This window comes from Glycine soja, chromosome 18 (assembly GCF_004193775.1).
Source record: "Glycine soja cultivar W05 chromosome 18, ASM419377v2, whole genome shotgun sequence".
NCBI lineage: Eukaryota > Viridiplantae > Streptophyta > Magnoliopsida > Fabales > Fabaceae > Glycine > Glycine soja.
In genome coordinates this window covers 52,615,147-52,636,756 of record NC_041019.1, presented here as the reverse complement: position 1 = coordinate 52,636,756, position 21,610 = coordinate 52,615,147, and the positions used below count along the sequence as shown (strand labels likewise).

General features: G+C 31.2%; 3 protein-coding genes across 3 annotated transcripts; all 3 read left to right on the top strand.

Annotated features, from left to right (window-relative positions):
• Positions 1 to 1,867: 1,867 nt before the first annotated feature.
• Positions 1,868 to 9,276, top strand: LOC114394652 (SPX and EXS domain-containing protein 1-like). Its single transcript, XM_028356320.1, has 13 exons — positions 1,868 to 2,230; positions 3,599 to 3,705; positions 4,365 to 4,403; positions 4,563 to 4,655; positions 4,755 to 4,871; positions 5,720 to 5,815; positions 6,155 to 6,268; positions 6,540 to 6,593; positions 6,814 to 6,861; positions 7,448 to 7,598; positions 7,801 to 7,966; positions 8,324 to 8,393; positions 8,472 to 9,276. The coding sequence occupies exons 2-13, from the start codon at positions 3,640 to 3,642 to the stop codon at positions 8,718 to 8,720; spliced, it is 1,263 nt and encodes a 420-aa protein (XP_028212121.1). The 5' UTR covers positions 1,868 to 2,230; positions 3,599 to 3,639; the 3' UTR covers positions 8,721 to 9,276.
• Positions 9,277 to 9,952: 676 nt separating this feature from the next.
• On the top strand, positions 9,953 to 14,809 carry LOC114395413 (pentatricopeptide repeat-containing protein At1g62910-like). The gene is made up of 3 exons (XM_028357189.1): positions 9,953 to 11,729; positions 12,539 to 12,622; positions 14,548 to 14,809. The coding sequence occupies exon 1, from the start codon at positions 10,073 to 10,075 to the stop codon at positions 11,648 to 11,650; it is 1,578 nt and encodes a 525-aa protein (XP_028212990.1). The 5' UTR covers positions 9,953 to 10,072; the 3' UTR covers positions 11,651 to 11,729; positions 12,539 to 12,622; positions 14,548 to 14,809.
• Positions 14,810 to 19,202: 4,393 nt separating this feature from the next.
• On the top strand, positions 19,203 to 19,921 carry LOC114395707. Its single transcript, XM_028357543.1, has one exon. The coding sequence runs from the start codon at positions 19,282 to 19,284 to the stop codon at positions 19,609 to 19,611; it is 330 nt and encodes a 109-aa protein (XP_028213344.1). The 5' UTR covers positions 19,203 to 19,281; the 3' UTR covers positions 19,612 to 19,921.
• Positions 19,922 to 21,610: the final 1,689 nt, after the last annotated feature.

The following is a 21,610-nucleotide window of genomic DNA, read 5'->3' as shown; positions in this document are numbered from 1 at the left end:
AAGATTTGACTTGACTTCCACTCTTTAACATGCATAGAAAATAAAATAAAATATGAAATAAGGAGTGAAATACTATTTATATGAAAACATAGAAAAGTTAGAATTATAATTTAAACAAAGTCATAAATTTAATTTTAAACAAAATTAAGAATATAATACCTAAGAATATAAAATATAATTTAAACCAAGTCAAAAAGATAATTTAATCGAAGCCAATTAAGGTACTAAACACAATAATAAAGGTAACAAGTGAAATAGTTAATGTCTTAATAATAATTTAGGTATAATTTATCCTTCTAATCCTATATGAGTTTAATTGAATTATAAATTATTAATTATAATCCATATTTAATAAATATTAAGCATATGCATTTCTTAATAATGCAAGTTAACTTTTTTTTTTTTAAAGAAATAATGCAAGTTAACTTGTGGCAACAATTTATGAGTACGCAAGTCAACTTAAAATATTATGCATATTTAAAGTCAATGCAAGTTAACTTGGAGCAACATTTGATGTGCTGAGAGAATTTATTGGTGAACAATATTAAGTATTTTTTTTAAAGGTGGAACCATAACCATATTGGGAGTGAATCTTACAGTAATGTATTAATCATATAGTATTGTGATGTATTGGTTCACTTAAGTTTTCTTTTAGTGGTTCAATTTATAATCAGTCATGTTTAATTTCCTTCTAACCAATTTACTAATGTACTGAGTTATTGTTCTCAAATAGATCCATATAGCCATATCATTTCATGATATAACCCTATCCAAACCCTTAAAAACATAAATTTGATATGTTATTAACAACTATTTGTCATAATTAACTCGCAAATTTGACAATTGTTTTATTAAAATGGTTTAACAAAATGTAACAACAACACAACCATTATATTTGTGTTATTAGATCCTCATGCAACCATTATATATACTTTTTACATAGAAAGGACACGGGAGAAAATGAGGCTAAGCACAAAATGCTTTAAACACAACCATTACAAGTGTGACATGACCAATAACTACGTTTATAGGAAAATACATTGATCAATGATCACTAAAATGAATTTAACAAAATAGGCACAATTGATGGAAGTTAACAATAGGTACTACATTATACTACCACTTAATTTTATAACACTTAAACTAAATTTTCTTAAGCAATCAACAAACCTAAATAGAAGTATATGACATCTCACTTTTACCTCCAATATAATGTTTGGAGAAAAAGCTTTAAAATGGGAGAAAGAAGAAGTTGTTAGGGTTTGAAAAATAAGCTCTCAAGTGAGAGGAAGAATAAGCCCAATGAAAACTCCATCCCCAATCCCATATTTAATAACCTCAATTTGAAACATTGCACAAAAGAAAATTAGTAAAGAATAAATTTACATGTCATATACACTTTAGTGCTACTTGCCATCCTACATAAATGTCACGTAGATTGCAAGTGAGGGAGAAAAAAACACGTCTTCCTATTTTGATAAATTTTAGCGGATAAATTGATAAAAAATCTAATTATCACAAAAAATAATAATTAAAACTCGATTAACACAATGAAAAAATGAGAGATTAAAATTATATCATCTTAACATTTGAAAAATAAAAATAATTAAAAAAACATTAATTATTAGAACCAACTCTTTGTTTTTATGATAATATGATAAGAACAAGAATAATGTAAGATGGTGTATATTTTGTCTACATGCCGCAACAAATACATTGAAAAGTAGAAGACAATTAGGCTGAATTAGTACATTATGTGGACTTTTCTTTTTGAATTTTCCAATGTCATAACAACCCATAAAAGTGTTAATTTTCATTTTCAAAAATAATAATTATCAAATCAATAGGCTAATTTGTCCAAATCTATATGCATCTTTTTCTTTGTATTCCATTTTCACCCAAAGAGAAGAGTGATAATAATATGATCACATGACAGTAATCATTCTTCCAAATGAATCTACCGCGAACCAATTGCTCTCTTTTTCTGCCGTGGAAACCATAATAATTCAGAAATTGCGTTGGATTTCGTAGCAGCGAGACAGAGTGGCGGGTAAAACAACAACACTGCCACTGCAACGGTTTTTTTTTATTTCCACCAAATCTCCTTGCCAACAATGCAAGTAAGCCAGGTGCTTTGAGATTGACGCAACATCATCATCATCATTCTCTTCTGTTATGTTTCCCATAATTCTGCTCTCAGATCTGAGTCACTCGCTGACCGCAACAACTGGTAATTTAATTGATCTGATTCAGTTTCGGTTTTTTGTTTTTTTGCTTCGCCTCAGATGCTGATTGTTGGAATTTCCGGGGATGTTGGGCTCTTTGAATGATGGGTATTGGGTATTTCTCAAGTTTTGATTTTGATGGCTTCTGTTATGTGGGGTTTTGGCCTTGACTCTGTTTTTGTTGTTTTTAAACTTTGTGATGTGATGTGGTTTGTTAAAGCTGTGTTTGTTTGGGTTTGAAATTTGTTGGGGAATTGGAATTGAAAATGGATTTGGTCCTGTTGCCGTGCATGTCAATTGCGTGACCTTTTATTGTTATAATTTTGATGTGAGGAAGGTTGAGATTTATTGAAGGATTGGATATGCTTGTCCTGTGGTGCACGCCGAATTTATTAGCTTTTTATGTGGGGGCGTTGGATTTAGCATTTATAATGCGGGGGTGGTAGCTGAATACCCTTATTTCTGTATGTTCCAGCATATGAAAACCTCAGCTTAACTGTCCAAAATTGATAACAATTAGGAGTTTCTGGTTGGATAGAAGTATTAATGATATAAATTTTATGATTTCTGTTAATCATTAGAATGTTAAGGACCCTAGAGCCCATGCTTTATGCAGAAAAGTTAAGCTTACCACCTTTGCAAGTTGTGACAGACAAAGGCCATTGCTATGTTTTTGAACATAATTTAGCAGTAGAAGTTTATGTACAGTAAATTGTTATATGATTATGATATAAATGGAGATTTCATGCCTGCCATGTGTTAATGTGTGCCAGGATTTACAGTGGAGTAGGTTACATTTTGACAATGACATGCGTTGGTGCTAATGATCTATAAGCAAGAAGTTATTGAACTTTTGAAGAAAATATTAAGCAATTTAGACTGAAATCTGAAAACAATATAGATGAAGAACTTTAGCAATGATTATTCATTATCAAGTTCAATAGAGCTTTGAAAGCTAGATGCATGTGGTGGACTATGGTGTGAAATTCACTTGTATTGTGGAAGATGATAAGTTCTAGCCCATGTTTTTTCTTTTTTTATTTGCTTAATAATGTAATCTGTGGGAGCTTTGGTGCCATGGTTGGAGTTGTCATCATGTGACATGAAGGGGTCACAGGTTTGATTTGTGCCAAGACCTTTATTCCTGATAAAAAAAAAGGACCCATGCAGTGGGTCTGATCCTTCCTTAGAACCCAGTAATGGTGGGAGCTTTATAGCACTAAGCTGTGCTTTAATAATGTTCTTTACAATATCATAGAGAAAAGGAAAAATTATTTGTGTTTAGCTACCCCTTTCATTGTCCCCAAGATGTTGTGCTTTTGTTTTATTCTCACACACTCATTTTGGCTAATTATTTTCATTTTGTTCTGCAGAATCACACTGATAGGTCCTATAATACAATAATACTAATACAATGAAGAATATAATTTCACCTGTGCAAAGTGCTATGCCATCTCCAACATTTCTGTGGAGGTTCAAGGTCTGTATATCTTACACAATTTGCATACATTTGGTTCTAGATACCACTCTCTTTGGGGGGATTTCTTTTTCTGATTTGCAGAGGGCCTGGAAGGTCTTTTTATCTGGAGTGTTTTTTTTTAATGCTTCTTAGGTTTGAAAGGAAGCTGATAAAATGTTATGTTGATACTGTTCACGGAAGCTCACAAGAAAATTAAAATAAGAATGAAGTGGGAAAAAAACGAAACACACCCCTTTATGATAGCTATGACATTGCTAGCAACTTTCTATATATTTATTTGGTTTCTGTTAATATTATACCTGCTTGGATATCTCAAAGTTCTGCCCTATATGCTTTCTCCTCTTCACTCTGCAATTTATTTATTATGCTTGTACTCATAGATATATACAAGCTTTCATTATGATTTCTGAATGTGGAAACCTTGCTGCAGTATGTTTTGTCTGTAAACTTGTACCTTATTGCAATGTTTGTGTTATTCTAATGTTCCTTGGTAATGTTAGACGAATTCAATTTTAAAAATATATAAAGAAATTCTCTTCTGCGGACTGGAATTTTATATTTGTGGAAGTCTCTGTCAATCTAATTGTATTCCTACTATAATTGGATATCTTTCTTTAATTTCTGTTTTTACACTATATATGTATGTTTTTTTTTCCCAGGTGACACTCTTTCTTATATGGGGCCTTACTTGCTGCAAGGTCAGAACCTGTCTTTTTATGATATATATATATATATATATATATATATATATATATATACTCGTTCACTGATGCCAATGAGCATCTCTGGTGAACATCTCTTATAATTTCCTTACCTATTCCACTCCTAATATTTGCTTTTTCCCGGTCTTACATCAGATTGGTTGGGATTCTGTCATGAGAATGGATGCAAATTTGCGAGATCTGTTTTTATACGAGGTGTTTTTGTATTACAACCCTCTCCTTCTTGTGGTGAGTTGGGGTTTAATTCTTCCATATATGTTGTACATTGAGCACAATTTTTATGGAACTTTACTTGATGGTTTTTGTTGTTACTTTATTGTTATACAGACTATGATGGTTTGGCTTTGGGGAGCAAATTTGTGGGTATTTCTACAATCAACTGTAAGCTATGCCAAGGTTTTTGATCTTGATCAAAACCACCTTAGTCACAAAGAGACATGGAAGGTAGTCAGGTTTTTTGCTTTGCCTTCTTTTTTGAGAAAACATTATTCAATGCAAAGTGGAAAGCTGTTTGACTTTTTTTTTCTTGATTCTTGATTTTGAAAATCAATATTTCAACCATGGATTTGCCTGTATCTGGTGCTTTGAAAATATTGGTAATCAAAGTAATAAATGCTTAGGCACTCAAAAACAAATTATGCCTTTGTATGGGTCGTAACAGTTTAGAAAATATAAAATAGAGAATTTGTGGAGGGACAGTAGAAGGCTAGTCAAAGGCAGAGAGGGGAAGAGAAAGAGACTGTAGGTAGAAAGTTTAAACACAATTTGCTCCTAGCCTACAATTGAATTCATACTAAGTGGCAAGTGATTGTCTCCATTCCAAATCAATAATATTCCATTAACATTGTAGACACTCTAGAATCAGCTGTCAACTAGCCTAACACATCAGCAATCAGCAAACCCCAACAAGATGGTGCACCGGCATCTCATGCCAACCTTACTAATATTTAAATGAAAAATACTGCTGCCTAGACCTTTTAGTAAAGACAACTGCAAGTTAATCTTCAGAGTTTACATAGGGTTTGCAAAGTATTCCTTTATTCAGTTTCTCTTATAAATACCTGTTAATCTCTATCTGCTTTGTTATATTTTATTGTACTGATTATAGAAGCCTTGTCACAATAAAGATAGACATATAGTTCAACCTCCAGTCTTTGTTTTTGCATCAACTTTAAATTTTTGTTACAGTAAAGGATTTGGAAGATGTGTCAATAGCATGGATTGATGCTGCTGCTACTATATAGACCCATTATGAATGTTTATATTAACTTCAACTCTAATGTTATTTTCAGTGTAGCACTTGGATGACAATCATTGTCCCTACTAGCATGACTGCTTACCTCTATCTCTATTCTCATGGGGAAGTATCTTTGGCTGCATCTCAACCAGTTTAGTATCTGCTCTATTCTTTCCTTGTAGCTTTCTCTCTCCTCTCCTCCAGTTGAATGTAACTGCTTTGAGTATGATAGTTATTGGCTTGCGTTGATATACATTGTTTTTCATTATATTAAATTAAACATACATGGATTTGTCATTTTTTGTGTTGGTGTGGAGGGGCCTCTTGGTTATGATTTCATGTGGAAGCTGATGTCTTATTTTTTTTTAAGAAGTCTAGAAGTTACTCTTCCTGTATGCCAGGAAATGGATTGCTTCCTCTTATCCTTTTTTATGAGAATCATTTGTCTGCCATTTGTGCCTGATTATCTGACATTCGTATGATATTGCAGGTGCTTCTCTACATTCTTGTTGCAGTAATTTTGATCTTTCCCTTTGATATTTTCTATTTGTCCTCTCGGTACTTCTTTTTGAGGACATTATTTCGGATAGCTTTCCCTTTTCAGGTAAGATTCTTCATTCTCATGCCTGATATGGAATTTTGAGTGTTCATTTGCATTGGTTCCTTTTAGAAAGCACCCGAAACATCCAATATTTTTTGTTTTTAGTTTATTGATGTGAATTTACAAATCTGATAGCAACTAGTTTGATTCAGCGGTTTTGATGTTTTTGGTTGTTAATTTTAATAGTTTCTATAAGTTAGTTGATTTTCTCATTCATGAAATTTATAAAGCTTATAATTTTGTCTTACAAATAATGGTTCTTTTCTTTGTACAGCCAATTACATTTCCCGACTTTTTCTTGGCTGATATTTTAACCTCCATGGCAAAGGTAAAATAATAGCCTAATATAACATATTTCTTGGTGCAATCTTCTATTTTCATGATAAACATCAATTCCTGAGTGCTTAGCTATATCTCAATTACCACAATACCAATTTGATTATTTACTGGAAAAATAAGCCTTGTTGCTGTGATCTTTACAATGTTTTTTAACGTTAATAATCAATTCCTTTTTCTAGTTGTGGCTCCTAATTGTGCATTGCATACAGGTGTTTTCAGATTTGGAACGTTCAGTTTGCAGAATGGTAAACAGACAGGTATAGTTTGCAAAATTTTATTTTTCTTTATATAGCTTGTAAATTGTCAATCTCTATTTTGGTTCATCTATATTTTAGAGTTTAATCTGTCTTCTGAGTTGAAATAATAACCTTATTGTAATTTTGTGACATTTATACATACAAAATAAGCATATGAAAGTTTCTATATTCATGAACATAACTCATCAAATCTTTTTTATTCAACTAAAAACTTCACACCTGTTTTGCATGTGAACTTTTCTTTTATCATTGATCTTACTTTATGTTTATAATCTTCTCAGTTGCATTTAGATCTTTTTAATACAATTGGTACCAAGCTTAGTTTTTTTTTAATCAGCAAATGTTAGTTGTTAGTTTTTGTCAGCGGGGGGATTTGAACCCACAACCTCTCCCCCCTTTCCTCCTCCCTTCACCACCAAGTCAACCTTGTATCTCTTGGTACTAAGCTTTAGTGATATTTGGTAGATTCATCCAAACTAATTGTTCCATTCTCTCTCATCTTTTGCTGGTGCAAATTTACATGTTTCCTTTCATATTTTTGGTATAGGGACTTTGAACACTATTTTTTATTTTTCATAATATGCAGGTCGCGACAATTGCTTGGCTTGAAGCTGATTCAGTTTGTGGTAGCCACTCAGTTGCAATACCAATAGCCCTTGTTCTTCCTTATGTATGGCGTTTATTCCAATGTCTTCGCCAGTACAGAGATACCAAAGAAAAAAATTGTCTCTTCAATGGTAATTGCTCTTGGTAACTTTATCCCTTGCTCTCCTGAAAGTGTAAGATGTCTGGGTTGAGTGGTTGTCCTGAAAGTGCAAATGCTCGTTATCTTCTAAGGCACAGAAATGAATCTTCGTCGTGCTTATTTCAAATAATGGCTGTGATGATTGCATTTGCTCCATATCTTAGTGTTCTAACACCATTTGCTTTTGTTTCCAGCTTTAAAATATTCAACGGCAGTCCCAGTAATTTTTCTTTCTGCCCTCAAGTACCATGTCCTCCACGAGAAATGGACAACTCTTTATCGGCCACTGTGGCTTCTCTCAAGTGTCATTAATTCCCTCTATTCGTTTTACTGGGATATAACCAGAGATTGGGATTTAAGGTACCAAATCTATCGTCTTTCCCTTTCATATTGATAATATCAGACCTCACAATTTCCATAGATACAAGTATTACATATACAAAAATTTAAAATTTAAATTTTATGAAAGAAAAATAATATTGAAGAAAGTTTGAATCAAGCTTTGATTCCTCCCTGAGAGAGGTGCCCGTGTTTAGTGCTCAATTGTACCTCGAACATGGTTTTCCTTTGAAGGATGATATCTATGGGAAATAAAAAAAAATTGCACCGGGTGTCTAGATGTTAGTTTTATGCTGCACGCTAATTTTTATGAGTTATGACAAGTAATCACACTGATTTCACTTTATATTGAATTTTTTTTTGTCCTTTGTCTTACAGTGGTTTTTCCCGCATATTCAAGTTCAACAAACCAAATCTAATCTCCAACCTTTTATATGGTCGACAATGGGTAAGAAGCTGAAGCATCTTAGTACAAAGATGTAACACATGTTCATCTGATTTGACAAATCTAATTCCTGAGCCGCAGGTATACTTTTGGGTGATTGGAAGCAACTTTGTTCTGCGCTGCTCTTGGACATACAAATTATCTGCCCATCTCCGCCATAACTACCTGACAGTGTTTACTATCACTCTTTTGGAGATGTTTCGACGCTTCCAGTGGGTATTTTTTAGAGTTGAAAATGAGTGGAATAAGATCACGCGGTCTGGTGTTCAACTCACAGAAATTCCAAGAGAAGAGGAGAAATTGCTAGGTTCCAACATTCATGATGTATAGAGAATCTCAAGCCAACCAAATTTTGCCAATATCTTCATATCAGCAACAGGTCTAATTCAATTTTTAAGCTAATATTAGTTCTAATCCCAAAAGCATTTTTCTGCATGTGTTCCTGGCCAACCAACATGAGGGAGTTTTCATGCACGCGCATGGATGGATGTCTGAGACTAAGACATAGTTGATTCCATTGCTGAAGCTATCTCGGCTCAGTCGTTCCTTTCTTAAGTTATTGCTTCATGCATATATGCTTTCTTCTGGAATAGGAGAGGTTCTGTCAATCTCAGCAGTTCAATGAAAATGAGGAAGCAAGCCTACAATTGCACGCAAATGTTCACTTATACATGAAGAGCTGCAAGAAGTAGTACTTAAGAACAATGGTGGCCATAATGGATGTTGCATTCTTTTTTCAAACTTTTTGTTTCCGGTTCTTTAAATTAGATCAGCAGTTGTAGCAAGAGAACGGACACAAAGGCTTTGTTTGTTTGCTACACAGTCAAATCAGGATACACTTCTAATAAAAGGAAAAAGGTCATAAATCAGTTACTTATACATGTCAGAAGTTTGATGTGTAGATTGTACTAGGCTCAGGAAAGAAATACCAATCTGTAAAGGGGCCTTATGGAAACAGAAATAACTGGAGTAATTAATAGTAAAAGCGTCAAAATAAGCAAACATGAAACAAATGAATAATATGAACATTCCTATAAAGTTTAATATGCGATGAAAAACTGTCAAATTTTTTTTCAAGGAAATGAATTTCATTCTTCGTTCTCCCTAAGGAGACGATGAATCAAATTTAGTTTTTGTACGTTTCTCCTTACATTGTGTGTTTGGTAGGGGAGAATGGAAATTAAATTTGTTAGGTAAGTAAGAAAAAGAAAAAAACACTAATGAATTCCTATTTTAGCCCAAGTAAACAAAAAAATTATATCATTTTTTTCTATGAATTTTTTTTCTACGACTTTCACCTCACTTATGCGATGAAAGTTTCGCTAGTGTGTCTCATCAATTTTTTGAAACTTTCATATGTATTTTAGCATTAAATTAAACCAATAATAAAATGTGAGTTGAAAAATGTACTGATAATGTTTCCCTTAACATTAAATTAAAAAAAAAGTAAAAATAGAAACCTAATTTATCCCCATTTTATTTAAGCAATTTATTTACAGATATTTATATCTTAAGAATAAAAAACTCGTAACTATCCCATTTATCGGGAAGATCTTTTACTTACACAGCAAGACTCTCACTGATATAATACAGACCCTGCTCTGTTCTGTTTTGTTCTGTTTCGGACTTTTCCTTACAACACACACTCCCATTTCCATGAGTCTCGTGTCTCCTTCTCCACCATGATGCTGAATCCCACCACCCTTTTCCCCTCCCTTCTTTTTCTCCTTCTCTTCACCCGCTTCTACTCTCACTCCCCGCGCAAAACCCTCCCCAAAACCCCCACCTTCGACGACGCCGTTTCCACCTTCCACCGCATGCTCCATCTCCACCCTCCGCCCTCCATCGTTTCCCTCAACAAGCTTCTCTCATCAATCATGAAGACAAAGCACTACCCCACCGTGGTTTCCCTCTGTTCCCACTTAGACTCAAAGGGCACCCCAAAACCCTCCCTCGTCACTCTAAGCATCTTCATCAACTCCCTCACCCACTTGGGCCAAATGGGCCTTGCCTTCTCCGTCATGGCCAAAATCGTCAAAAGGGGTTTTGGGGTTGACCCTTTTACCCTCACTACCCTCATGAAGGGTTTGTGCCTCAAAGGTCGAACCTTTGAGGCACTCAACTTGTATGACCATGCTGTGTCCAAAGGGTTCTCCTTTGATGAGGTTTGTTATGGGACTTTGATAAATGGGTTGTGCAAAATGGGCAAAACAAGGGATGCTATTGAGTTGTTGAGGAAAATGGAGAAGGGTGGAGTTAGGCCTAATTTGATAATGTACAATATGGTTGTTGATGGTTTGTGCAAGGAGGGACTTGTGACTGAGGCTTGTGGTTTGTGTTCAGAGATGGTTGGCAAAGGAATTTGTATTGATGTTTTCACTTACAATTCTTTGATTCATGGTTTTTGTGGGGCTGGTCAGTTTCAGGGAGCAGTTAGGTTGTTGAATGAGATGGTAATGAAAGAGGATGTTCGGCCGGATGTTTATACGTTCAATATATTGGTTGATGCGTTGTGTAAGTTGGGGATGGTGGCGGAGGCAAGGAATGTGTTTGGTTTGATGATTAAGAGAGGATTGGAGCCTGATGTTGTTAGTTGCAATGCTTTGATGAATGGTTGGTGTTTGAGGGGTTGTGTGAGTGAAGCCAAAGAGGTGTTTGATAGAATGGTTGAAAGAGGAAAGTTGCCGAATGTTATTAGCTATAGTACATTGATTAATGGGTATTGTAAGATTAAAATGGTGGATGAGGCCTTGAGGCTGTTGACAGAAATGCATCAGAGGAATTTGGTTCCAGATACTGTGACTTATAATTGTCTTCTGGATGGTTTGTCGAAATCAGGGAGAGTTTTGTATGAGTGGGACCTGGTTGAGGCAATGCGTGCAAGTGGTCAAGCACCGGATTTGATAACTTACAACGTGTTGTTAGATGATTATCTCAAACGTGAGTGTCTTGACAAGGCACTTGCGTTGTTTCAGCACATTGTTGACACGGGGATTTCTCCAAACATACGCACGTACAACATACTTATAGATGGTCTTTGTAAAGGTGGAAGAATGAAGGCTGCAAAAGAGATTTTTCAACTTCTTTCTGTGAAAGGCTGTCGTCCAAATATCCGGACTTATAACATTATGATCAATGGGCTCCGTAGAGAGGGATTGTTAGATGAAGCAGAGGCCTTACTTTTGGAAATGGTGGATGATGGTTTCCCTCCTAATGCTGTAACTTTTGATCCCTTGGTTCGTGCTCTACTAGAAAAATAATAGGAATTGTTAGGACCATGGAGTTTCTTCATGAAACAGTTGATGGGAAGCTTTGACTCTGGGAAAATGATCTGACAAGGTTAGATACTTTAGTGCGAACTTAAGTTATTCTTCGTTTTGTTCTTGATTTGTTTGAAACTATTGGTTAACAGATGCTTGCTTCTGGTGTAAAAAAAAAATGGAGTCCACAGTGGCTTGATTGATCTTGAAGAAGTTTTGATTAATTTATATATCGTCTAATTTATTTCGACCTTATGTTTTTGCCATTGGTTAACCATTGGAGTCTTGACTCTTGACATGACTATTATCCTTCTGCCCTCCTATGTGATTTTAATTTGCTTATTTGGCCTTATGTTCTTAGTTATTGACCATGAATTAGTGTTTTTGATTAAATTGTGTATTATGATGCAAAAGTAGAAATTAACACGGTTGTCCTGCCTACCTTTTGTACCAGAAGTTTTTTTTCTCTTATCTGGTTCCTATTTCTTTTACAATATTTTTGCAGTATTTTTACTACCTGAAAAATTTGCAATTGCCACATCTTGGTTGTACCGTGTCTAATCAGATGATTATCAGCATGAGGAGATCTTTGCTCAATCCAGTAGAGCTTATGAAAAAGCTATTTTTTATTTTATTTTAGTAGCAATGATTCTTCCAAAAATCCGCTTTTGAATGATTTTATCTAATTTAAATCCTTTTGGAAAATTATACCAAGAGAAGTAAATAAAGTTTGGGTACAACGGAAGATTTGGTTCTGCTGGACTAAAATCTTCACAGAAATTTGAATCAGGCTCTGGTGGCAACATCAATTGGTAGCTAGTATTTCTCACTCTAAGGGAACTTATATTTTATCTATTGTAATAATTTTTTTGTTTTCTTCTGTTCCAGACAATCAGGATTAAATGGCATGTGTTTGTTGTCATCCCAAGATCCAAGGGTACTCCACATATTTCCCTTGACTGCATAAGTCAGGTATATATTACCACTTAATTACAAATCATTCGATGCCCTCCTATTTTCATGATTTTGATTTATTAGTCAAATCTTTGCTTCAATTTGTCAAGATCTGTATTTTTTCTCTTGGGGCATTCATATTTTAGTGTTATATATTGAACTGGTTTTTGGTTCATTCTGCCATGGTTATGTAGTTGCTAGGCTTGGATAACCATAAATATTATGAATATCTCCATCCTAATATCATATTCATGAAAATAAATTCAAAATTCTCATTTTTAAGTGTTTCTGTTGATTAAACTTGAATAGACTATTTCAACAGCTGATACATTATAGTTTAAATGTGTGAAAACATATGCATGCAATGTATGCTTCAAATAAATTTTGTTGATATTAAAATGGTTTATTTGGATTTTAGTACACGGAAAATTTTCAAAGGAGTAGTGTACTAAGAGTTAGTTATATTATTTGACAACCATAGATGAACTATAACCTAAGAATTATTTGCTTAATATATTCTGTATATTTCTATAAAAATAAATATATTATGCATATCTAACTGTTTTATTTAGTTCCTCATTGTTTTCAATGGATTTCATGTTGAGGATATTCATTTCATGCAGCATTGACTGTGTTGCTTCTTTGAGTTTAACAAAGTTAAACAGGCAATGGTAACGTTAAAATATAGGATCATTTGGGAGTTAATTAGTGCGGTGCTTCATTTATATATTTGTTGTAATGTTCCTTTTCATCTTTTGTTTTTCCTCCCTCTCGTTTCATGCCGGATTTGGCATTATTTCACAGCTTGTGCTGATTAGTTGGGCCGAAAGGTGTTCTCGCAAAGGGATTTTCTTCCTGCAATTTCCTCATACACCTAGCAGTGAGAGGGAAAAATTGAAAACATCTTTAAGTATAGTTTATACGAATTGACAATCTATAAGACTTATATGGATGATCTATATGGATTGACAATTCATATAGATTTTACGTAAAGACAATATTGAAATTAAAGAAAAATTAAATTATGTATATGAGATTTGCTTGGTGCAGGAAGAAAATCTCCTCTCGCAGACTCTCAAAAGACTTGTTAGTCATGATTGTTTGTATTCAGCACCTTATCTAGATTATTCTGCTACACTTTCCCTCCCAATTTACGTGTCAATTTAGAATACTAAGAAAATATTAGTTAGTTTTTTTTTTTTCTTTCAATAATACACTCAAGAAATAAACGCACTAGTGGGAATTCAACTCATGGGTGAAGGAAGATAGAGTTCTGCACAACAAGCCGATGGATAACTTTCTTCAGCATTGTTCATTGGCTGGATCGAGGAATTCTAACAGAAGGAGGAAGATATGATGGATAGCAGCTACCAGATCCATATGGAATCTTAGAAATGACATGATTTTTAACAATCAGTCTTTTGACATATCTAAATTGGTGGACAGAACAATTTTTCTCACTTGGTCTTGGTTGAGGGGATGGGAAAAGGATTTTACTGCTCCTTTTCACCAATGGTCCTCAAATATGTCTTTGTCATTCATCTAATGTGTGATTTGTAGGGCTGGGTTTTGTTGTTTTTTGGTGGCTATTGGCTTTATTTCTGTGTTTTAGGGGATGTTATCCCTTGTACTTTCTGTAGTACCTCTGGTACTATGTTTCTTATATATATAATATTATCTTTGGCTGTTCCAAAAAAAAAAACGCACTAGTAGATGTCTAGGTGCAACTTTACAGTGCAATTAATCACTTATGGAATAAGGATATAGATCAACAAACTAAACTTGTAACAATTTTCTTCCGGTTTCACATTGTAATTCTAAGAAAATTCTAATGTTTTTTCCCCTTTATTGTAAATCTTTCTTTTGGGTTGCTACACATGTTGAAACTTTATATGGGTTATACTTTATCATGAGGTCCTCTAATATAGTATTAAATCTTTCAGGAATTGAGTTTCTGCAGCATTTTGATATCCAAGCTATTGAAATCTGCTAAATAATTGATCGTCTGAAGGCAGCAGATGTGTGTTGTTCTTGTGTAATTCACAATCTGATTTGTAGTTCACTTCACTGTCCTCAAAGTTAGGTTCCAAATCAGGTGTTATTTGTGTTGTCAGAAGGTGTTGCAAAAATCAATCACTATGGACCTTTTAGTTGGACAATTGTTAAATGTATTCTTTTTATTGTTAATAAATACCCTTTCTTTTTCATTTGTTAATAATTTTACTTAACTATCTTTATTTTTTTCTTTTTTTCCTTTTTTTTCACTCGTTCAAATAAAATACTCCTCTCTTCTATCTTCTTTTCACTTCTCATTATTACATCTTATTTCCTTTTCTATTATCATGCTTTTCAGTTTTTTCTCCTTCCTTTATTTGTTTGCTTTTTTCTCAAGCCAGGTTGTTCTTCTAGATCTCTCTTCCTTAATTTATGTACACAATTCAACGTGAAATTTATTATATGCTAGACGAAACTAGCTGAAAAATTAATTTATTAAATTATAAATATTTAATAAAATTAATTGTTAAAATATCTAAAAAATGAAAAATGTCATAAAAATAATAAAATTATGATTTATTTAAAAAAAATAATGAAGAAACTGAATAAATATATTGAAAATAAAAATGAAAGAAAATATAAAAAGTTATAAGTTAACATTTTAAAAAACTTTGCAAGTTAGTAAGGAATGACTAAAAAGAATTTATTTATCAAACAATCAAACAAACTTTTTAACTAATAAAAAAATTAATAACTAGAATTAATAATTTTTATTTTCATTATAATTAATACTTTGGATTTGTTTTTCTTCTAGATGTATCTCTATCAAAGAAAAAAAAATGGTTCTCAATTTCCTCTTAGAAACTTCATCATGAAAAATATGGCCGATATCAAGATTGTGCTGCTCCAATAACATAGCCCAGGACATAGATCAATTGGGGCCCAAATTCAAACACTAAAACAAGGCAATTGTTAGACGTATCTCTCAATTGCCAAATGGAGGAAAAGACGTTAGAGAAAATAAAAAAGAGTCAAATGTTCAAGAAAGATGAAAATAAAAGTGTCATTAAAGAGTAAGAAAGATAAAAAGAGGTAACAACTAGAGGAAGAGGTATTTAAACAGATGAAAAAAAAGAGGAAAGTAATATTTAAGTTATTAAAAAAAGAAATATATATATATATATATATATATATATATATATATATATATATATATATATATATATATATATATATATATATATAAAATATAACAATAAGGAAAATGAATTTAACAATTGCCATTGTCTTATTTGTGGAACTTAGAAACAAAAATTGGCTTATATCACTGTATTCAATTGAAACGTGAATGATTTGCTAATTGTGGGGTGGCACCGCTCCACTTCAAGTCTTTCACACACAAACATTAAACATATAGAGACAAACATTGGTTGGTGGGCCAACTATAATGGGATCATGTCACAATCATAAGCACTTCAAATATCCTTTTTTATATGTGCAAAATTAACAGAGGCAATTTGCCCACTGAATCATTTATGTAAAAATGTCAAGGGAATAAGTTTTTTCAATTTTTTTTTTTGGATAGTGTTTGTTTAACTTGTATATTACACAGTGTTTCTATTAAGAATTTAAGAAGTATTTAACTGATTTAAATAAATTTTTAATTCCTGAAATGATCTAAAATCATATATATGTTTTGTTCTCTAGAAGGATTAAACCCACATCATTTTTTTAATTAAATATAGGGACTAAAGATTAATAAAAAAAATTATATGGATTAAAATTAAAAAATGTAATAATTTTAGAATCCAAAAATATATATAAATCTGATCGATTTATTATATTTTAAATTAATTTCACTTAAATTTATTTGGTTTTAAGTAATTGAGTGAAAAAATCTACTAATTTAACCATATTTTTTACAATTTTTAAAAAATTTCATAATAATTTCCAATTGTACAATTTCTTTATGCAAAGTATTTTATTTCAAAATAAAATTAATAATTTCTAATGTACCTAATAGTAAGTGATAAGCGTTTGTGTGATCGTTTGGTATTCGTCTTCATATTTAAGTTTAAAAATAACATTTATATTTGATCCTATACCAGCATGAATAATAATTTTAATCATCATTCTTGTAACTCTTGAGCATCTATATACTTGTATACACATCTCCGACCCACACTTTATTTATATATAAGATTAATAATAATAATTCAATAATTAAAATTATTACTACAATTATAATAAAAAATTAATTCTTAAATAATTTAAATATGACCTTAAAAACATACATACATAATATTACAAACAAATAAACAACCATAATATTGGTTCATTGAAATTCAAGTCATAAATAAATAAAATTATAAAATTTATCATTCAACATAATAATTATTAAAATTAAAGTTCTAATCATTTAAAAAAAACTCTAATTAAGATTTATTACTTTTCATTATTTGATAATGATATTATTAAAAATTCTAAACTTAGAATATTTATCATAAAAAATATAATTATTTTTCACGACAAATTATATGGACGGGATAAACCAGATACTATAATATTTATATCAGCATAAATTTGGATGACATATCCACCACATATCCAACTTTAATATTACAGGCAAATTATCCATTGTGCTTGCGAATATTTTTATCAGTACCAATAGATTCTGCATACATTTTACCAGGGTTTGTCCTGACCATTTTCTATCAAATTAAAAACTATGCATGCATCTCAAATTTCTCAACCAAAATCGAAAGCACTCAAATGGTGACAACCACATTTGCAGGTCAACACACTCCACCATTTACAGCGCAAGTTCTAATATATAATATCTTTCATCAAGCATGCGTTAGATTTGAGTAATCATTAAGTGTTGTACGAAACTCTTGTAATATTATTTTTTTACATCTATTTTATCTACATCAATTATCTTATTTTATATTTGCTTCCCCTTTTCATTCTATCGCTCTCTTTATTATACAAAAATATTACATAAATACAATTTCTTTTGTCAAAATACTAATAGACTCCTAGTCACCCTCCATTATGTTTTCAAGATAATAAGCAATGCAATGTTTGTTCCTCTGTCCTTATAATGATTTTGGATTAGTGATCTTGTGGTTCCACTAATTAACACAAACTTATTTAACCGAAAGTTGTGGAGAAATGATTTATAAATTATAACTTAGTTCCTCTTTCTTAATTCCTTTATTTGATCATATTTGTTGACAGTTTTCTTTTACGTTGAAATATTATATATTAATTCTAATTTTTCTCAAGTTTAATGTTAACGGTGAGATATTATTCTACTATAAGATTTTAAATTCCTACAATGCACGGGTTTTATAAATTATATATATATATATATATATATATATATATATATATATATATATGCTAATATTATGAATTTTTTAAATATTTAGTATTACATTAAATATAATTATATTAAAGTTAAGAAACATAATTACTCTTTTTATCTGTGAAAAATGTTGTAATGTAACTAATTTAAAAAAGTAAATAAAGTTGAGAATAAGTATAATATATACTCAACAAAAATAAAATTATAATGAAATATATTATAAAATTTTTATATTTATATATGTATAACATATTTAAAAATAAAATAAAATAATAAAAATTAATTACATTTTTTTAGAAAAATAATTATTGGTAAGAAAAATTAAAATCACCTTCTTATTATTATTATTGTTATTATTATTATAGTATACAGAATAAAATTAAATTAAAATCATAGTATACTAAATTGTAAGTATCTATAATAGTAATTTCTTATGGTGAGATTCAGCGAAGGGTCAGATTTATTATGGAACGTATTGTATTATTTTCCATTAGTAAGAGATTGATTTCACGACTCGAATGTGACGTCTTCATCACACAATAGCTATTCTAATCTCATCATATTCAAATACATTAATTATACCCAAAAGAAAATTAATTTAAATATGCGGTGTTAATAAACATTGCCCATACAAAAATCTAAACAATTTGTGGACACCCCGTTGGACAGTACGTTCAAGTATTTCATTGGAAATTTGGCCACACCTATTTTAATTCTATTGGCTTTCGAAACCCAGGGTCGAAAACCACAAATCCAAAAGACTAATCACAAAAGTACTAGACAGGAAAAAAAATCTAAAAATAAGAAAAAAGTATTAGAATAAATAATTTATACAATTATATGTGTTAATTTTTATATCATTATTCAATCACAAATTATCATATAATTATAATTATTAACTTTTATAATAATTATTTTAAAAAATATATAACAATATAACTTCTAATTAATTGACAATGTTAATTATTTGCATTGAAATAAAAAGTATTAAAGTAAATTATACATGTACTTTTAGTTTGAAGAGTTTTCTATTACATGTTTTCTGACCATAAATTATCACATATAATAAATTTATTAATTTTTAAATAATTATTTTTAAAAAAATTATCAATAATATTTTATTAGTTGACTGTATAATTTCTTTTTACCTTAACAATACATAAAAATTAAAGAAGTATAGTAAGAAGAAAATTTGGCTTATAAAAGGTGTTAAACTCATATAGCACCACTTTGTGTCTTTTATACGACCTCAACTCACTCTCCCTCACTCCATATCCAAATCTTCCTCTCTCACACGTACTCTCTCAAAGTGATGGCTTTCAATTCCAAAAGGGCACCAATATCAAGTTCAAAAGCCCTAGCTGATGCAGCTTCATGGTGCTGTGCATGTCTTCTTGTGTCTCTTGTATTGCTATGCATATTCAGAGACAGTTCTGCCCTTCATGATGATCAAGGGAACTTGATGAGAAGCAGCCATGTCTTGTCCAAGCCATGTGATGAAATATATGTGGTTGGAGAAGGAGAGACACTTCACACAATCAGTGACAAGTGTGGTGACCCCTTTATTGTGGAAAAGAACCCTCACATCCATGACCCTGATGATGTCTTCCCGGGCCTTGTTATCAAGATTACACCCTCATAAACAACATAGCTAGAATAATATTTGAAAGTTAATTCCTATACATGTATGTATCTTTCTTCAATATAGAACAAGGAAAAAAAGATTTCCTTATGGGCACCCCTAAAGTTTTTAGTAGTTTTGGTTTGCTTGCTGTATTTACTACACTTGCTTAACAAGGAAAAAGAAGTCCCTTGTACTCTTTTGGATTGTGTTGTACATCTTATAAATCAATGTGAAATTAGTCTACTATAATGTTAGGAGTTCTTTTTTATTGTCTGAAGAAGTTTTGTTTTTAGGTGATAAATTGTAGCAGGGTTGGTTCTTATCTCAAGTCAAAGCACAGAAGTTAAGATTATTCACACCCAGAAAAAAGAAAGGAGAATTTGACTGGTCTAAGATGTATTTTAGAAGGGAAAAAAGGCAGAATAATAATTGTTCATTAAAATGTAATAATTTATTTTACTAATATATACATATTTTCTTATAACTTTAACAACTAATTTCATAATTAATTATCTTTTTTTTTTCTTAAAATGGATTTTTGACTTTAGAGGAGAAAATTTGAATGTACCTAGGTAATTTAATTAAAGTACAAGAATGATCCATCAATTCTGTTATTTCTGAACCTAAAATCTCATATCAGATTGAATGAAACCTCATGTTTCATTAACATGAGATCAGATATATACACAATTCTCAGCCAAACACACGCACATAAAATTAGATTTATAGTTAATACGTTTTGTTGGTAAACTAATTTTGATAAATATAGATAAATCTTTTAGATTTGATATTTCTTTATTTTCTTTGGATTGGGTATCCTTAGGCGGAAAGTTAAGAACTATTGTCTCCAAATATTAAGATCAATTTAAGAGATTAATCTCTTTTTTTTTTTCAAACACACGATCAAAGATTGAACTCTCATTGATACATGCTTAAAGAACAAAATTATATACTAATCAAATTATACTATATCAGTGAAGTGTCATTATTATCTGATATTAAGATTAGTTTCATCAATTTGTTTGTTGGAGTAACTACACACTAAATGTTTTTATGAAAATTTAGGTAACATAATTTATTTTACTAGTTTATAAATTTATTTGACTAAAATAAAAATATTTGGCCCTCAAAATAACTTGAAATACCAGTATCAGTATCACAGACCAAAAACTCCCAAAAGAAACTTCCAAGAGTTTTATTTTCAAGGAATAATTCTAATAGCTATGATCAAGGAAGTTTTGAACACTCATCTATTTAAGACTTTTCCCTTAGCTAAGGATAACAAGATTTTGTTTTCTCTCAAATTAAACTTCTCTGTTTTACTACCAAACTATGGAAGGATTTTTACGTTGGTAAAGTGGAAGGAAAAAATTAACTTCGTAAAAATGTTTTGATATACATTTCTAAAGCATCTTCCGAATTATTTTTTTGAATAAACAGTATTTATGTTTAATATTTTAAAATTTAAAATATTCAATATTTTTCATATAATACTTAAGGGAATTATTAAAAGGATTAAGTGAGAAAATTTCAGGATTATCCACCCTTTATATAATAAAATCCAGCTTTCTACTCTTAAGAAATAAATAATCTCTTGTTATATAATAAAAGCGCGATTTTGACTAAAATACATTTAAGTAATAAATAATCTTGAATTTTTTTTTTATGAAAGCTGTTGAAGACCTGCACCCCTAATGCTTCTCTTTCTATGTTCAAAGAGTCTTTGGAATCCATCCAAGCTTTTGAAGTTTATGCCTCTTGAAAATTTATCATATTCTAGAATTTAGTTTCTAGAAGTATTATCAGAATTAAATTTCATCATGTCATGGAAATCTAGTTTCTGCAAAAATGAAACGCACATGTATAAATATATTATTAAAATAGCAAATGGAAAAATAAAAACAGAGGGAGGAGGCTTTAATTTAGAAAAGGGAATGCAAAGAAAGGCCATATTCTTTATTATTCTTTAACGGGCTACATAAAGGGATAGACCCATCCCCAATTGGGCCATTTGAAG